Genomic DNA, 19,356 nt, shown 5'->3' with positions numbered 1-19,356 from the left:
CTTAGAGGTCTCATTAATCTGCATCTACAGTATAAACAAGCATGCAGGATCTGTCAAATGGGATTACAGAGCTAAGACAAATGTTTTTGGAAAAAGAAATGCAGGGAAGATTCTTACGTGAACCACCACCCGGCTGAGGGTGGCTTATCTTCCATGCATCCTCCTTCCCTGCTGACTTGAAGGCCAGTAGCAGGCAGACTTCTTAGTCCTGTTGTAAGAATAGAAATTCGTGGGAAGATCTGACTGCAACCACGTATGTCTGCAAAACCTACTCTATGTAGGCTCTTCAGCCTAACACTGACCACTGCTCCAGAGCCCGTCTCTGGCTCCACCACAGCGACTGTATCGTTTCAGCTAGAGTTTGGTGCTGGGGTAAGCAATGGTGAATTTTGGCAGTGTGTATACTGTCTTTGTGGACAGGACATGGAGATATCCTTGGGTCAGCTGATACAGAGTGGTTCTTGTTTATACCAGATATGTGACACATAATGTGGATGTTACAGATCTTCTGGAGTGGGGTGGCTTTGTGGGCTCTGCAAGAACTTGGTCCGAGTCTTCCCTCAGCCAAGGCTGACATTCTGCTGCCTTGAGACATTATCATTTCTAGTTTTGCTTTGCCTTTCTTTCAGAGTTCCCAAAGTAACAGGAGAGTGATATAATAGCCCGAGAAAATGTTTATATAGAGTGATGCTGAGGGTGGGCATTGGATTCTGTAGGGTATGGCTGGGGCTACCTGAGGTTGCAAGATTTGCTGATGAAAGGAGATAGGCAGCTCATACCAGAGACACTTGGACTAGAATAGTATGAGTACAGTCAGATGGTCAGGAATGAACTAAGGTGTAAATCAAAGTGGCAGTGTAGGCACATTTTTCAGGTTAATCTCTCAAGAATCAGGCCTGTGGTAGACCAGCTGTTGGCTTGTAGAACCTCTGCTGATCCCCCTGATAGGGCAATGGACCTCTTCTTCAAGCCACCTCCTCATGAGAGCACTGATAATTGAAGCAAAGAGAGTGTTGGGGTTGATGTAGTTTGAGAGTTAGCATGACTAGGCCGCTTAAGTGAAACAGTTAGCATAGCTGGACAGGCTGCTGGAAAGGACAGCTAAGAATAAACATGATGTGGGTTAGCAAAAACAAGATGTGTTCAAGGACGTGGAGGCGGTCTGTTGCTATTAGCGCTAGTGCATACTTACCAGTCATAAGGGAATATGGGGTGCGTGAACAGCGCGTGATTTATGTCTGTAGCCTATCCGAATAAGAGTGATTGCATGTGCAGATATGAAAAATGTATATAACCACACAAGCGGACCAATAAATCAAATCGGCTGTGCATTGTATCAATGTGTGAGAGTCATTCTTGTCCCTGCATGGATGCTGAAACTCGGCAAGAGAGGCAGATTTTGAAAGAGTTTCATAATCAATCCACGTTGAATTTCAGCAAAATAATAATACAGATGAACGTCTCAACAGCAAAAGCATTTGCATTTGTGTCTCTGCCATGGTTTTCTCACTGTACAGAAGCATGTTTTGGTTCACCTCAGAGTTATGCAGGGAATCCAGAGTTACCCCCAACCCTTGCATACAACTCTTCTTTGCAGCATTGAGTCTCTCTTGCTACCTTCCTCTTCAGCTGGCCGTGCAGCTGCACAGTAGACTCCACTGCCCAGGCTTCTTCTGATGTGACTAAACCAAGGCTCAAATAAAGCCTCTGAGCATGAGACTGTTTCTGAATTGATGCTAAGTTCATTTTGGGGGAAAAAATAAAAATTTAAAAAAAAAAAATTGAATGGCGTGTTAATTACCTCTTCTGTTCTGCTTTTCACAGAACAGAAACTTAGCTTGGTTTAGCACATTGTAGCAGGTGTCCGAGCTGCACAGTCAGGAAACTAAAGCCTCAAGTGTTGTGGTTTAACCCAGCAGCCAGCAACTAGGACCACGCAGCTGCTCATTTGCTCCTCCACCCCTCAGTCAGATGGGGAGCAGAGGGGATAAAAAGTAAAACTTGTGGGTTGAGACAACCACAGTTTAATAAGACAACAGATGAAATAATAATAATAAAGAATATGCAAAACAAGCTATACACAATACAATTTTTCTCACCACCTGACAACTGATTGACAGCCAGTCCCTGGGCAGTGATTGCAGAACTCACAGATTCCATGGAACTCCTGGATTTTGCAGAGCTTGCAAACTCACAGAAAAGATTGAACTCACAGAAAAGATCAAGTTCATGGAAAAAGTTCATGCCCAAGCCAACTCCTGTTTATAAGCTGAGCATGATGTGTATGGTATGGTATATTTTCATTGTTCAGCTTGGGTTAGCTGCCTGGCTGTGCTCCCTCATGCCTGCTATAGCCTAACATGGGAAACTGAAAAAAGGTCCTTGATGTCTTAGCAACAGCTAAAAACATCAGTGTATTATCAACACTCCTTTCATACTAAATCCAAAACACAGCAGCTACTGGGAAGAAAATTAACTCTATCCCAGCTGAAACCAGGACACCATGGCAGGCCTCATACCTCAGGAGATGTTTTAGCACCTGTGTCATTAGCTGGCAATAAGGTAGGAAGGTATATCTGGTAAAACAGCTGCTTGTGGCTGTGGCCCTCTTCTCTCCAAAGTGTGTTTACCTCTGGCAATTATGCCTACTTGGGGACAACAAACATTAAAGCCAACTGGCCCTGCGACGACTGACTCCTACCTGCTTTGCATGGCTACATGTGGATAGAAAATAGTTTCATCAGCATTTATCTGCATCCTCAAATAATTTTGTTTTGATCCATGTAATTAACAGAAGTGTAAATGCTTAATGCTGCTCTGCTGTATGACTAAAAGAGTAGCACAGAGCAGCCAGTAGCCTGACTGTCTTGGAGCACTGTGAGCATCTCACTTTTTTCCTGAAAGACTGCATTTGTGCAATCAAGCATTCTAGCTTATAAACTCATTTAATTCAAATGCAGTGGGTTTGTGCCTGTCAAAACAGAACAGTCTTCTCGTTCAAGTCTCACCTGACCTACACAAGCACTCCAGTGGACAGCAGCAACTGGTACTCTAGTGAAAAAAACATACAAATTCTAAACCAAAGTGCTTAACAGCAAGCTTTGGCTATATCTAAAACAAGCACGCAGAGTTCAGCTGTATGCTGAAAAAAAAAAAAACAGAGAGCTGAGGCTGTAGGTACTGTGCAGAGAACCTAGCTGCATGACCCAGGCCATGGATCCCCGTGGATAAAGAATACCTCTGAAAGCAGCACAGCTGGGGACTGGGAACAGTTGTGCTTACAGTGTTTCACTGACACAGCTCCTTGGCTCCTCATGATCCAGGGAATCATGCAGCCACTTCCTGAGCAGATGGTAACAAATCTTACAGGTGCAGCAGGGGCATAAACAGACTAGGCAGGCATTGTCCTGGCTGGCTGATCAAACCATGCGTCTAAAGAAGTCGTCCAGCCATGAACGCTGGTCAGCCAGCTTCACAGCATTTACCTTTCTTTGGAAGAAACCCAGGTAACTGAAATACACCTTTACAAAAAGGTTAACACTTCTTGTTTGAGACTCTCTCAATTTGTTACTGGTTAATGTTACTGAGTTGCTCTCTTCTGTTATTTCCTATTCTTTGAGAGATTTGGGACTGTGCCGTAGGTACTGGTTTTTTACACAGTTACATTTGCTCAGTATCATGTTTGGGCACTCACTGCGATGGCACATATTTACATCTTTTTCAAGTGCTGAAGTCTACATCAAGTACTGTTTAGATCTTGATACATTAGGTGGTCCTTAACAGAGATACAGAGAGAATTATTAGGTTGTGAGGAGACACTGTTTCTGAAAGATTACAAGATTATCATGCTACAGACAACTAAAATTCACCATTCTTATATGAATGAATGAGGTACCCACTTTATTAACGAAGCCAGGAGGACTCATTGGCTTCTAAGTAGTGGGGTCTCTACTGTGTAGAAATAAAAGATGAGCTACTGACACTTAAATAGAGTCCAGTAGGCTGGGTAACACAGCTGAGCACAAGTGGTGCTCCCTACAGCTCCCTCGCCCTGACCCTGGCCTTCAGAGCTTAGTGCTGGGCAAAATTACTTGTCTCCAGATGAACAGTTATCTCCATCGCACCTAGGGTATAGGGCAAAGTAGCCACCCTTGGCACAGAAATATCATTTCCAATAAATATTTGCTTAGAGTTGCACACTCTCTGGGATGTAACGCTCCACTCTGCTGACCAACTGGGCCCCGGGGTCTTTGTTCTCTGTTTGGAGAGATGTGGACACATGCCTATGATGTCCAAGAACACCAGCTTCATCAGCATTCAGATTTGTCCTTCTAGGTAATACGTATTTGAAGCTGTGTAATGTTTAACAGAGGAAAACAGCAGTATGAGTGAAGCAGCAAGAGACAGCAAAACCCATGCGAGAGCAAGACACTTCTGAATGTAATGTAAGTACTGTTATCTTTACCTTAACAATTCTGGTGCAGCTGTACAGGATTTAGCTAGTGAGTCATGAAGCACATCTGCTTTCAAGGGTGAAACCTGGTTTCTAAGCACTCAAATGACAGCAGAACTTGATTTCAAGAAATATTGAATAGCAAATTGTAGAGATATATCATAGCAGCTCCACAGATTATAACTCTGCTCTGAATATCTATCCCAAATTGCTTTTTCACATCTAGAGGAATTCTGTTTCATTAACAAGGGGGAAGTATTCTGACTTCCCAACTGTCCATCTTACTTTTTATCATTATTACTATTCCCTAAGCTTACAACCAGATAACTAAAAACTGAGGTGAGTGAGCTCTCTTATTTACACCAACATGGTCCAGACAGGATTCACAAATTTATTTTGTGATGCCAGCCTATCCTGTAAGTCCTGATTTACTCAGATGTCACAGAGCAAAGCTGTGGAAGGACAAGATGGCTCCTTTTCACCCATAACTTAGCAATCAGACACAGGGTGTGGGAAATCCCAATAAATATCTCATCTGCTCTACTGAACTGGTGTCTCTGAGTGCCTTTGCCAGTGACTGGGGGGTGAGCAGGTAGCTCACGTGATCTTCCCTGAAGCTGTTCCACTTCAAGTAGCACACTAGGTGAAGGCTATTTGAAGTTGCTTTTCTAGTCATTAATACAATATTTAATTGGAATATCTCTTACCTGTTTTCTGACTGGTTAAACATCCTACACAGTACAAACCATCCCAACATGTTCTTGGTCTAACCCGTAAAAGGTAAAGCAATAAACAAACAAACAAAAAAATGGTCACAGTTATCAGAGGTGGCCAAGATGCCTTGACCCAGGCTCTTTGCTCAGCATTACTCCGGCCATGGGGCTATTTTGGAAAGACAATAGAGGCCAAGACCACATCAGTGACTTCACCCTCCCATGACCAGGTTGAGGGGGTACATACAGAGAGGAATCCATCTGAAAGACATGTATCACGTGAGTGGTTGCTTAAATCAAAGCAACCTATTCTGATCTAATCAGGTATGGAAGCAGAAAATTTTTACCAGCTCTCTTTCGGTTAGTCACTTTATATATAAAAATGAGTCAGGAACGAGAGAAAGAATGCCACTTTTGAGTGCTGCAATCTCGTATTGTTTTCCATTGACATAGCACTGTCATTTGATGTAAGCCTCATTCAATCACTAATAGCCTAATAATCCTGAGAGTTCTTAGAGATAAACATAAAAGAATTAAGAGTTGCTTCCAATGTGCTGCCTTACCATAAAATGGATTTACACAGAGGGGGGAAAAAAAAAGCCTTTTCACTTGTTCTTTCCTTCTGAACCTTATTTTACTGTAATACTCATGTGTTTCTTTCTCCAGTAATAAGGGACTTCTGCAGCTGGAACAAAGCAGACCTGAAGTAGGCAGCAATGGATAGGAATTACAGATAAACTCAGAAGGACAAGGCTTTAAAAAAACACTTCCATAGTAAAGGAGCAGGTCTCGAGGTAACAGTGATTACCACATAGCTGTTGAAGGTAGCAGGAGATAGAAATGAAAGATGAAATATTAACACAGCTGACCTCCAGCATCCAAGACTATTTCGTTCTTTGTCCACACAGTAGCTGCAAAGGATGATGAAGGCTACCCTTCTGCTGTGCTTGCTGGTGACCATGCTTCACCTCACTGTCCAAAGCCTGACCCACACTGACCACCACAATGACAAGTCCAAGGCAACTGACTCCCAGGAGCAGCATCCCCGTGAGGGAGATCCTCTTGAGTCCTGCCAACAGATAGTCCCCAGCAACACAGACTTTGCCTTCCGGTTTTACAGGCAAGCAACCATCCAAGAACCTGGCAAGAACATTTTCTTTTCCCCAGTCAGCATCTCCATCGCCTTTGCATTGCTGGCCCTGGGCTCCAGAGCTACCAGTCAGGCTCAAGTGCTGGAAGGGCTGGCCTTTAATCTCACCAACACCCGGGAGGAGGAGATACACAATGGCTTTCGTCACCTCCTCCTCCTGCTGAACCGCCCTGGCAGCCAGGTGCAACTCAGTATGGGGAACACCATGTTCATGGACAAACACCTGAAGCCACTGAAAATGTTTCTGAAGGACATCAAAAAACTGTACAAAGGAAAAGTTATTTCTAGTAACTTCCAGAATTCCACTGAAGCTAAAAAAGAGATTAATGAGCATATAAATAACATAACCCATGGGAATATAAACCAAATACTTAAAGATCTTGATCCAAACACTCTAATGGTAATTGTTAACTACATTTATTTCAAAGGTAAGTTACATAGGTGTTACTTACTGCAGTATCGCAGTTTCACCTGCACTAAACCAAATACCCCAGATTACTTCTGAATTATTTTTAAAAGAAAGGCTAGTGTTACGACTAGGCTATTACGACAAGGAACACTGAAAGTTCTCACTCTTCGAAATCTCTTCCACATCTACATTTTTATAGCATATGTTTAGGCTCCTAAGCATAAAAGTTCATTTATTTGCAATCTTCAAATTCTAGGGAATTGCCAGAGCACAACAGATTTATGCGTTTGTAAATTTTTCTGTCAGACTTTATCTTCTTATTTTTTAAAAAATTACAATGTTTTCACATGCTGTGTGAAGTAGCAAAATTCCAAAGGTGCAGATTAAGAAAAATTGCCTAATACTTTATTTTACTTACAGTCCATGCCTATTAAATGGGTAGGTACCTCCGGAGTTGGAGTCTAAATATTCTACAGCTTCTCATCACATCGTATATATCCCAAGAGGTACTCGCAAATGCACTGCTTTGGCAATTATTAAGTTCCTCTCAGATGTTATATTTGTAGCAGCATGTAGGGCATACATGGAATTTACCACCCAGAAAGGCATGTTTCGAAATAGGTGAACTTACTGCAAAATAAATTTTATTTGAAGTACTTTATTAAATTTGGGTACCCTAGTCTCAGATGACCTAGTCTAAGCATTTCTGTATGATACTGGAGTATATGTTTTTTACTGGGGGAACAGGGAGGAAAGCTCAAACTTATAAAGTAATCAGAGTACTGTGGACTTTACATTCCTTTATTTACTTTTCAATTTTCTTTTATGTCTATTCAATATAAAAAAAAAAAAAGAGAACATGCTTCCAGAATGGCAAGATGTGATCCCTGTGTATTTATTCAGTGAATGACTTGACTTAATAGAAAATAAAATATCATAGAAAATTCTGTTGAATAAACATCAAGAGAAAACGATTTTGAAGATTAAAGCCCCTGAAGCCCTATTCCATTTGCTGTAATGCAGTTATGATCAGGCCCAAAAGTTTGGGTTGTTCTTGCATGTAAGCTTTTCCTTAGTACTACAAAATGAAGAACATATGAAAAAGCATGGAAGGAGCTTAACATGCTACCTTTCAAAAGGCAGACATCTCTGTGGAACTTTCTTTACAAGCAATATTCTGAAACCAGAAAGTAACTCATTGGCTCCTGGTCAGCTTTCATTTTCTTCAAATAAAACATAAGGTAATACGATGAAGTTACTTCATTTAATTTATCTGGCTTAGAAAGGTGTTGTACAAGTCCATATGAAATTTAACCTCGGATATTTAGTTATTGCTGAACACAGTACAACAAAGATGACGGGGAACATGATCTTTAATAAACTTGGAATACCTTTGGTGTTCAAGCATGAGTGTAAATCTTCAGATATGGGTGTATTATTAATACATCTTCCTTGAAATAAGCATTTGATCACGTTCTTTCTTTTTGGTTTTAAGCCTACTGGGAAAATCCTTTCAACATTAAGGGGACTCACAAGGATTATTTCCATGTGAATGCAAAGACATCAGTTGAAGTGAAGATGATGACTCGAGATGGATTTTATAAAACTTACTCTGACAAGAAGCTATCTTGCAATGTGGTGCAGATTCCTTACAAGGGAGATGTTGCAGCATTATTTATCCTTCCCAATGAAGGAAAAATGAAACAGTTAGAAGACGCCCTGACAAAAGACACTGTGTCTAAATGGGAAAAATCACTTGAAAGACAGTAAGTATAGAATTCTGATTTGATGATTCAAGGTAGTCAGAATCCAAAGTCTGAATTCTCTGATCAGGTTTCACAGTTACTAGCCTTTGCTGTTGATTGCAGATTTAAGCAACGGAATAGGTATAAAGGGACAGACCAAATGATTTGATGATTTGACACTTTCAGCAAAAATTAAAATCAGCATTGCCTTGTGATGAAGGAATAGAACTGTGAGCTAGGAAATTTATTTTTTTTTCCACACACATTTTCTAGTTGATGGTAAGTGTCTCCGTTTCCCTTGTCTCAAGCAAAATGAGTTAAGAGTTGTAATACTGAGACATAACAATCTTATCCCTCAGAGGGACTGGAGTGTGAATTCCAAAACAAAAACTTTCAAGGCTGGAAAGAGAACTCAAACTTAGTCCCAAAAATGCTGACACCACCGCTGCCTGCTCTCCCATCAAGGGACTGTGTTGCAGACCATATAACAAAGCCCAACTGATGTTGTTCTCCTTTCCCATCCTCCAGACCATCATCTTCCCATGCTCTTTTTGTTGTCACCTTTTTCAGATGATAAGACTAACATTTTAGCACAGAAATACCATGAAGTTGGGAGTCTTCAGTACAAGGCATGCTTCGATTGCAATAACTACTGTAATTTTTTTGGTTTGACAGGAGGATAGAAGTGTATATTCCAAAACTATGGATTTCAGGCACCTATGATTTAAAGAAGCTGTTCATGAATTTGGGTGTAACTGATGTGTTTTCTGACCGGGCTGATCTGTCTGGAATCACAGGAAAGCCTGATGTGAAAGTTTCAAAAGTAAGTTTGTCAGGAGAAACAATGGTCCATGGATTCCTCGATATCCAGTCGTCTTGCCCTAAGCTAAGCTGTGAAATTTTACATATTGCTGGGGCTGGCTGATACTCTGAACTAGAACATTTAGCAGATAAAATAGCTGTAAACTCTCTCAGACATCTCCAAGATCTGGAGATAAGGGAACTCTCTTCCTTCTGACAGGCAAAGGTTGGGAGGAGTGTAGCATTTGTCCCAGAAAATAAACACCGCCCATTTTCTGCGTGTGAAAAGAGTGCCCGTGGATATCTGTGTTGGGACTAGTAAAACAAAAGGATTAAAAATGCCCAACAATAATTTAAAAGAAAAAATGGTATCAAGGTTGAATTTCTACTGGTTAAACTGTAATGCGAGTGCTATTAGGGATATATGGGGAGCAGTTCTGGAGCCCAGCTTCCTTTCCCTCTGAAGCTGCCACTCTGTGAATTTGCTTGAATATCCTACTTTCAGCTAATTCCACAAGGTGTGCAGTCCTTAAAGTCTGTGTTGAATACACTTGTGTTGAGGAACTCTGAATATGAGAATATTTGCTTATTAAGACCACCAACTAGCACGGGCTATAGCGGCCATCTTCCTGACTCCTGCCCTACCAGATGTTTTTGTGAAAGGCAGAATTAACTTAGTGATAATCATTTCACACCCCATCTTACACATACATTAATTCTTGCTGTATTTCGCTGTAGGCTGCTCACAAGGCCCTGCTGAAGATTCACGAGAACGGCACAGAGGCCGCAGCAGTCACTGGCACAGATTTTCTTCCTCATTCTGTTCCTCCTGCTGTTAAATTCAACCGTCCATTCTTGCTCTTGATTGTTGATCAATACACTCAGAGCATACTCTTCATGGGAAAAATTGTAAACCCAACTGAAAAATGACTGGTCAGTGGCTGGTTTTATTGATTTGAATTGCATTCTTCATGCAATTATAGTTCCATGTGATTAAAATTATATCAAAACAGTTACTAACATTTTTCTTTTTCCAAAGAAATGAAGTAAGAGTGTGGCCATTCTTAAAAACACTGTTCTTGCTTCCTCCCTCAGTGGAAAATAAACACTGAGATACACCTGTTTGTGAATTACGAAGAATTTTATAAATCAGCCTTTTAATGACCAGTGTACATCATCTTTGAAAAACAAGGTAAGTATCCATCTGAGAGAATCAGTCTAAAACATTTTAAGTGAATAAAGATTGAACAAAGTGCCCACTCCTGACTTGTGGGCAGGAAGGAAAGAAAATGCTGATGTTTGCTGCAGCTGCTGCCAGCTCTCTCCAGGTCCTTGTGCTGGAGGGCTGACATGAAAATTTAAAATAGAAATGCAGTCCCCTCAGGGATATCTTAGCTCTTCTCTTCCACATGGATGACATTGATGGAGAAAGGTCATATTTTATTTCTGTGAGAAAATGTTTACTTGCCTCTCTGAGGATGTCTGTGCCAATTTGACATCTCTCTCCTTACACAGCCTTATGGATCCAAGTCAGTGTCAAAATCCAGAGCCAAGGCTTGGCACTTGTGAGGATCTGGAGCAACAAGAAAAGGGACGTGTGCTGACAGAAACACAGCCAGTCTGGTGTGGTGTCAGCCTGACTCCCTCCCTGTTACATCCTGTGAGATCAACAGCAGATGTTTGACAGTGACAAATGTATTTAACACTGCTCAAGGGCACAGCAGCATAGACTTTGGTTAAAAAACCCAGACTTTTCCCAGTGTCTGAACCTCATACAATTTCTTTAAATATACCAGGTTAGGTGATCAGGAGTTTAATTTTTTAAATCAGAAGTTTGAGTCTATAGGGCCATGAGGTCAGTTTGATAATAGAGCAATTAGTACCTGAGAGGGAGCTACGCTGTAGAGTCCAGCCTCTTCAAGGCAGCTGTTACCTGCACACACCAGTCTGTGCAGTTAGGTAGCATTTGCCTTGGGTACAGGATGTTCAGGAATATTCATATTCAGACCCCCTCCCTTTCCTGATGGCAGTCAATCCCATACCTCCAATAACCTAAACTCCAGGCTGGTCAGGCTGAACCCTGCCTGAAGAGAGCTAGCATTGGACCTGGAGTGCTGGTAAGGATACTGGCCTGGAAGATGGAAATCCAGGTCTGCCCTTCCTTGGATGGAGAATAGCAGATAAATCCTAATGAACCCTCTGCAAACTACACTGTCGAGTGGGTGATGGCTGAAGCAATGATATCTTGTGACACTGGCAGGGCTTCTAGCAAGATGGAGGCACAGCTTCAAACCACACGTTGGGGGAGTCAGTCACTTTCAGACCAGGCCTAGGCACTTCCTTTGAAGGTCAAGTCTTTTGCCATGCTCTCATATACAACATTTACAGCTGATGACATCCACCCACATTATGTTTGCTTCTTTGAGTCCCCCTTTAAAGTAACAAACTCTTCACAAGCATCCTGTGTGGAAGCAATGGCTAAATCAGAGCTGGGGAATATTTTAGTTGGGTAGCAACCCAAAAGGTGCTACTGGCATTGCTATATAGATTTAATTTTGTGTTTCATCAACAAATAGAAGTTCAGAAGGGATAGGGTATGAATACCTGGAAGGGGTGAAACAAACATTGAGATTCATTATATCCCCAGAGTTTACATGTATGTTAGTAATTAAAGTGCTCCAATGTCTGTTCTCTAGCCATGAGGTCAACTGGCTCATCACAGCTCATACCCATGTTATAGAATCATAGAATCATGAAGGTTGGAAAAGACCTCTAAGATCATCAAGTCCAACCGTCACCCCAACACCACCATGCCTACTAAACCATGTCCCAAAGTGCCACATCTACACGTTTTTTGAACACCTCCAGGGATGGTGACTCCAACCACTTCCCCGGGCATCCTGTTCCAATGCCTGACCACTCTTTCAATAAAGAAATTTTTCCTACTACCTAATCTGAACCTCCCCTGATGCAACTTGCGGCCATTTCATCTGGTCATATCGCAAATTACTTGGGAGAAGAGAGCAACATCCACCTCACTAAAACCTCCTTTCAGTTAGTTGTAGAGAGCAATGAGGTCTTCCCTCAGCCTCCTCTTCTCCACACTAAACAGCTCCAGTTCCCTCAGCCATTCCTTGTAAGACTTGTTCTCTAGACCTTTCACCAGCCTCATTGATTTTCTCTGGACATGCTCCAGCACCTCAATGTCCTTCCTGTAGTGAGGGGCCCAAAACTGAACACAGTACTTGAGGAGCAGCCTCACCAGTGCCGAGTACAGTGGCACAATCACTTTCCTACTCCTTCTGGCCACACTATACCTGATACATTGCTTAACTCTGACCCTGCAAGACATCTGGGCTGCTTATTGGAAATCATGCCCTGCCCACGCTGTGGAATTATTAGTAAAATTAAGGTTTAACATCTGAAAATTAAGGTTTATATGAAAAACATAGCAGTGTTCACCCATTGAGGAAAAGCATGAAATCAAAAGGAGCTCTGAGGATGGAACACAGCTGCAGCAGACATGTGAGGAATCCACTAATACAGCAACTCCCTGCAATGTACCATAGAGGACGGAACGGAGTGGATACTCCGTGGCCCTGCTCCGTGATGATAAAGCAGGAAGAAATGGTTCTCTAGAACTGATCAGCATCTCATCTGGCCCCCTGAGCCAACAGGTTTTCGAAACCTTGCCAAAGTGCTACCCTCTCATGAACTTTGCTTGTTTTAATATCATTTTAATACCAAAACACACCTCCATCCCAAAGGCTATCCGCCTCCGAGGTGCGACCACCCCTCTTCGAGTCAGCACTCTCGATTTTTTGTAAACTATACTTTTAAATGTGAAGCGAGAAAATTTTACACCAATCATGATAAAAGGTATGTATGACTAAAGTCACTCAAACTCCACCTTCAAGGTAGAAAGAATATAAAAATAGCCAGGGAGAAGAAGATATTCGGAGAAAACGAAGATAACACTGTGAGCAAGTCAAGGGAAACTCCACCTCAGACTGCCTCCAACAACCAGGATTGGCCGACGGGCTGAGCCTTGCTTCTCCCCCCCTTGAGACGCCTTGGGTGAGACTTAAACTAAGCGCTTTTCTCGGGAATAGTTACTCCCTAATGTTTATAGCCAGGCTGTGTTATTATTTATAACCTTTTCACGTGTTTTATATTTGCACGTGCTTTCTTGCAGACAGTCACTATCACCGGCAATTCAAAAAACCTATTTACCTGTTGCACAAATAAAACTGCACTGTTTAAGTAGCCAGTTGTCACAGTGTCTCACTGAACGCAACCAAATGCGGCCCTGCTAATTCATGAGCACGACTGGACTGAAGGTGCGGACTGCTCTTAGTGTATCCAGAATCGTGGTAGTTTAATATAAATATTACACGCGACTGGAATGGTAGTGGCAAATTGGACATCACTCAGAATTTAAACCTAGCCGCACCTAGCCTCTCACTTCGGTGAAGAGCGTTAGAAAGCAAGGGGATTTATTTTCTGCCAAATTAACGCGACACACGCCGACTCCAAAAACATGCTTGGCACTTGTTTGGAAGAATCATAGCTGGCATGAATGATACCTGTGTCTGAAACTGTACTGAAAATGTAAGAATATGAGTGACTGCAGGCTGATGGCCAAGCCTGTGCTGCAGCACTGCTCAGTGCACTGGTACAAACAGAGCCAGAGTGACCACCTGAGAGATGGGAAACTGTCTCTCTGTCATTCAGCCCTATAAGCTCCCCCTCTGCCTTTTTCAATGACACCAAGTTCCAGGTCATGCTGGTAGGCCTTCACCAGCTAATTCCAAGAAATGAAGGAACTGGTGACCCTTTGCCTTTTTGTGGAATAAGATCGGGCAGTTCAGGAAACAGCCTCCAAAACTACTGCAAGTCACAAACTGTGAGACTCCCATGTACTTCCCATGGATGTGTTTTTGTGGTTACTTCTGATTAGTATTGTGCATTTACTGTCACAGTAACTGTGTATGCTCATTTTCAACATTCATTCAAATCATTAAGGATTTGAGCCGGTCCTCAGATAATACACCAATGCTTTGACGGGATGGATACCTGAAACCCTTCACAGCTAAGCACACAAAAACTATCATGAAGCGCAAAAATATGCAAGTTTATTTCTATTACATTGTAGCATAAATGAACTCTAAACACAGTTTAAAATGTGACACAACTTACTGTGGAGGCTTAGCCACTGTCCGTCATCCATGTCCCATCCCCCTCCTTATAAATATTGAAACCAAGAGTTTTGTTATGAACCAGAAAGTCTGTCACTGGTTCAGGAACCTGACAGACTTTTGACAGTTGTACAAGCTGCTTGCTAGGTGATGCCCTGACTCCGCAAACTGGAATGAGCTGGCAGAAAGAAGCCATTGGAGAGTCTCCCTTGGCAGCTCGATCTCCCCACTGAGAAAGGCTCAGCACCCAAGGCCAGCGCCATGCAGCTCTTCTTCGAATGATCGCGTAGAGGCAGTCAGAGCTGGAGGTGATGAAATGCACAGTTCCCTGCTCCTCACATCTGACAGTGATGTTAAATAAAAGCAGACCACGACTACAGTAATATCACTGCCAAACTAGTGCTGAAGCAGAGACATAACCATTTCCCCTGTGATCCATTCATTCCCATGGACAGTGCCAGACCAAAGGGAAACTAATATTTTTTGATTGTTAGAAACTTTTAGAAGTGGTTTTACTGACAGATCAGAAAGACAAACGTTACTATAACCTGATGAAGTAATAACTATAGAAGTTCTCAAAGGGCCAGATGGATGAATTTAGGAGGTGTTTCTGCCATGGTACACAGATATGAAATCTATTTACAATGAGATCAAGAAACCTTGAATTGACTTTACTTTTTCTTTACCCATGACTGCATGCAATGCTCCTTTGCTGCACTTCAGCCTGTTGTCCCTGGTTGTCAACAGTCCAGTGGCCACAAGCATAGTAAGGAAACTAAGCACTGCAGGAGCAGCATCCCTGCATGGGAGATCCTTTTGTGTCCTGCCAATGGATGGTCTCCAGCAAAACAGTCCTTTCCTTCCAGATTTACAGGGAAGTGACTGCCCAAGAACCTGGCAAAAACGTTTTCTTGTCCCTGGTTAGCACCTCTGCCGCATTTGCCCTGCTGGCCCTGGGCTCCAGAGCACCAGCCAGGCTTAGGTGCTGGAAGGGCTGGGCTTTAACTTCACTAACACTTGGGAGGACCCACCACTTCCCATTACGGTCATTTATTTTAATTCTGGGAGCTATACATGCCATTTCCACGTTCTTGTACCATTATACTTAATTAAGCTTTTTGGTCTGTAGTCTCAACTACTTGAGTTTCATGCATTTCTTGGAAAAAGAAATTCAAGCTGTGATTCAATTTGAGAGAAAAATTTTGGTCTTGCAGTCTATCTACTGGTACTTCTTTTTTCCTCTTTTTTATTCTAGTGATTTTTTTAAAACCTATAACAACTAGTTTTGAAAAGCCTTGGCAGTGTCAAGCTGGTCTACAATTCCAATTACTTCATCTGGGAACTTTATGGAAAATAGATCAGTAAAACTTAAGATGAACTCTCAGTAAGACATTACCTATCCTGAACATCAAAATTCTGGCTGATTGACTCCAATGGAATTCGCATCAAGCCTTAAATGCTTGTATGCTCTCAGAAACACATTTTCTTTCAGTGCTAGGAGATTAGATACAGACAAAGCAGAAAACTTAAAATACTGTTTTCTGAAAACTGATGAAAGTGATCATCTGAGGTGAAATGTCTATCATGAGAAATGGAATCACACCCTAGTAATAAAAGAAATTTATTTCCTTGTGAGATAGAACAAAGAATAAAATAATAAAATTATTTCATACAGTTCATACAGCTTTCTTCTAGCAAACTTTCAGTTCACATGAAATTTTAGTTCAGGGATTCCTATTGCATTGCTGAAAGAAGCTGAAAACAAAGAAAAGGTTTAGTTTCTATTCCCAGTTCTGTCACAGACTTTTTGCTTAGTCTTCATCTTTTTTCTATCTGTCAGTCATGCTTTTTTTTTAAATGGAGCCGGAAAAACTTCCCTTATCCAAGGAGAAAAGGGTGAAGACATGGACATCATAGTTGGGATTCCCTATACAGAACCAGATAAAAATGGAGAGTGGACTTGATTTTTATTCTAGTTACAGCAATTTTGCAATGATGCCAATTTCCTGATTTTAATGCAGTTACTTATGTAAACAAGGTTATTTATATGAACTTTTTCAGACAGACTTTGAGTGACACATCTTTGTAAGGCAACAAGAAACAGCTGCATGAGGATTTATCATGCAAATTGCACATTTCTCTTGCTCAATCCTTATTATCTTGCTAATGTTTTGTTTCCACAGCCAGAAATCCTTCACCCTGGAAAATCCAGAAATATGACTTGCAAAGCTGGCACATAATAATCTGATGACCAAGCAGCAAGAGGAGTAAGTTAATGATATGAGATGAAACTCCCCCTGTAAGGATGAACCAAGACATTGCATAACTGAACAGAGTCTTTGACAGACAGTAGAGAAAGAGATAATTAAATTCTTCCTAATTCCTTGCATATAGACCATTATCAGGCCAATGGGAAAAGCAGATCTGTCAGTCCTTTATATGACTCCCCTAGTTCCTGGAGCAGGAGTCTCTCTGTCCCTGCCACTGCTTACCTAGCAGCCTCCAGGACCTCTTTACCTTCCTCTGTGAAATTCCCCTGTATGGATCTCCTTCCTGCAAAACTCTACACAAGCTTTCCAGTTTAGCCTCACATTTCACTGTGACATCTGTTCTGGGAACACAGCCATTTGCACCAACAGGAATGTGTAGAGAAGTAACAAACTGCTTTCCCTTCCCTGGGTTCTCACAGATGCTGCCATCTGGCAGGTATACCAGTGATACCCTTGTGTGGTGGTGATTCACCTTCATTTTCCATTGCATTCAACAGGAGAGACTAGTGTTTTCCAAGAGACTCTATTTCTGGCATCTATGACTTAAGGGAGATTTTAAAAGGACTAGGTGTGACTGACGCATTCATTAACCGTGCTGATCTATCTAGAATTGCTGAGAAGCTGGTTGCTTTGAAGTTTGCAGAATAAAATGGTCATTTATGGGTCTGATGTAACTGCTGGTCTTAACTTTGCCTAGGAAGAGACTTGGTCCAGGTTCAGAGGAGCTGGTGCCTGGGAGTGGTGAGCAGGAACAGCAGCAACTTTCCACTCTCTCCCTGACATGCTGAGTGCTGCTGCATGTCCTGGGAGAAAACAGAGGAATCACTGCAGAAGCTCTGCCATTCCCAGCAGTTCCTCCCTGAAAACAGTAGCATCCTTCAGATAGTTGGCCAAGCGTTAGGGCTGGGCTGGAAGATTCATGCTATCTATGTAGGCAGGCCTAGACTTGAGAAAAATAACTTGTCTTTTCTAGAGTTAAGCAACAGCATACTTGCTCCTGCTGAACTTTGTTCATTTTACATGTTACTAGAATAAACTTTCTGAGGACTTCCACATATCATGAAAAAAACCTCTCTGCAGAAATACATTCTGACACACTATGCCTCTATCTTGTGAGAGACAGTAGTCACATAGCCACAACTATGGTGGGTAGATTCCTACATGTAGATAAATTGTAGATTGACGTGGAGTGAAATACTGTACTTTCAATGGAATTAATTAGTCATTGCTAATTAGGATGAGTGCCATGCAACTTGTCTTTAAATAAACTTCTAAATAGTGCCTATTTCTCTCGGCTCCCTATGAAAGGGATCCCAGTGTAAGTCACTTATACTATGCAGATAAATCATGCCTATCCTATGTGTGTGTGGCAAGGAGCTGAGAAGATCTCTCTTCTTCCCAGCTAACATATTGCTATGGTAAATATTGCCCATTTCATTCTTCCATTTATTTTCTTTTTTTGGCTATTTTTCAAGCCATGCGAATACTTCGCTTTTCATTTTAGTAGTTTCAAAAATACTCATCAATGGATTCCCAAAAAGCTAACCAGTGCCTCCAGCTGTCCTTTATCTAATAATTTAATGAGCCCTTCAAATAATGCCAGTTAGGGCACACCTGCAACATGTGCTGCAGGACAACACAGAGATACTGAGCTATTCCTGAACAAATTTGCTGCTGCCTGGGTGTCGTGGTTTAACTGCAGCCAGCAGCTAACCACCATGCAGCCACTTGCTCACTCCTCCCTAGGTGGGATGGAGGAGAGAATCAGAAGACTGAAAGTGAGAAAACTCATGGGTTGAGGTAATGACAGTCTAATAGGTAAAGCAAAGCCACACAGGCAAGCAAAGCAAAACATGGAATTAATTCGCTACTTCCCATTGGCAGGCAGGTATGCAGCCATCTCCAGCAAAGCAGGGCTCCATCATGAGTAACGGTTACTTGGGAAGACAAATGCCATCACTCCAAATGTCCCCCTCTTCCTTTTTCTTCCCCTAGCTTTATATGCCAAGTGTGATGACATATGGTGTGGAATATCCCTTTGGTCAGGTGGGGTCAGCTGTCCTGGCTGTGTCCCTTCCCAGCTTCTTGTGCACCCCCAGCTTACTCACTGACGGGTTGATGTGTGAAGCAGAAAAGGGCTTGACTCCATGTAAGCACTGCTCAGCAGTAACTAAAACTTCCCTCTGTTATCAACACTGTTTTCAGCACAAATCCAAAGCACAGCCCCATACTAGATACTATGAAGAAAATTCACTTTATCCCAGGCAAAACCAACACAGTTGAGTACTCAATTAGATGGCATCCTTGCATCAGGATATCCCATGCAGAGAGTTCAGTGGGGCACAGCATTGTTTTTATAAACAGGCATTGCTTTGGCCTTATCTTATCTTTCCAGTTCTTCTCCTGTTTTCTAAACCTCATTTACCACAGTTATGCCAGACTAACTTGCAAAGATCTTTTGCCCACAGTTTAGCTCAAGCCCAAGAGTAGCAAGGTCCCTGCTCTTTCTCTGCCCTCAGAGGCCTAGCTGCTGGCATTGTTCTGCCTGTGTGCCAGGAAAAAAGACTTATAATGTTTGATGTCCAGAAAAAAAAAGCTTACTCGGTCTTTGCTTTGC

At 42.0% G+C, this 19,356-nt stretch overlaps 1 protein-coding gene across 1 annotated transcript; it reads left to right on the top strand.

The window, feature by feature from the left end:
* The first annotated feature begins 4,327 nt into the window (after window positions 1-4,327).
* On the top strand, window positions 4,328-10,283 carry LOC104331552 (alpha-1-antitrypsin-like). The gene is made up of 5 exons (XM_075426326.1): window positions 4,328-4,445; window positions 6,075-6,744; window positions 8,221-8,491; window positions 9,146-9,293; window positions 10,010-10,283. Exons 2-5 carry the CDS (start codon window positions 6,087-6,089, stop codon window positions 10,199-10,201), a joined length of 1,269 nt encoding a protein of 422 aa, XP_075282441.1. The 5' UTR covers window positions 4,328-4,445; window positions 6,075-6,086; the 3' UTR covers window positions 10,202-10,283.
* The last annotated feature ends 9,073 nt before the right edge of the window (window positions 10,284-19,356 follow it).

The sequence above is a fragment of the Opisthocomus hoazin genome, chromosome 7, assembly GCF_030867145.1.
Source record: "Opisthocomus hoazin isolate bOpiHoa1 chromosome 7, bOpiHoa1.hap1, whole genome shotgun sequence".
NCBI lineage: Eukaryota > Metazoa > Chordata > Aves > Opisthocomiformes > Opisthocomidae > Opisthocomus > Opisthocomus hoazin.
This window is presented reverse-complemented; position numbering and strand designations above follow the sequence as displayed.

What these genes read in the sequence shown, in the direction of transcription:
- LOC104331552 (XM_075426326.1), top strand. Translation starts at nt 6,087, where the DNA reads ATGATGAAGGCTACCCTTCTGCTGTGCTTGCTGGTGACCATGCTTCAC. An exon ending in TAACTACATTTATTTCAAAG is followed by an intron (nt 6,745 to 8,220) that starts GTAAGTTACATA and finishes TTTGGTTTTAAG; the next exon opens with CCTACTGGGAAAATCCTTTC. An exon ending in CTGATGTGAAAGTTTCAAAA is followed by an intron (nt 9,294 to 10,009) that starts GTAAGTTTGTCA and finishes ATTTCGCTGTAG; the next exon opens with GCTGCTCACAAGGCCCTGCT.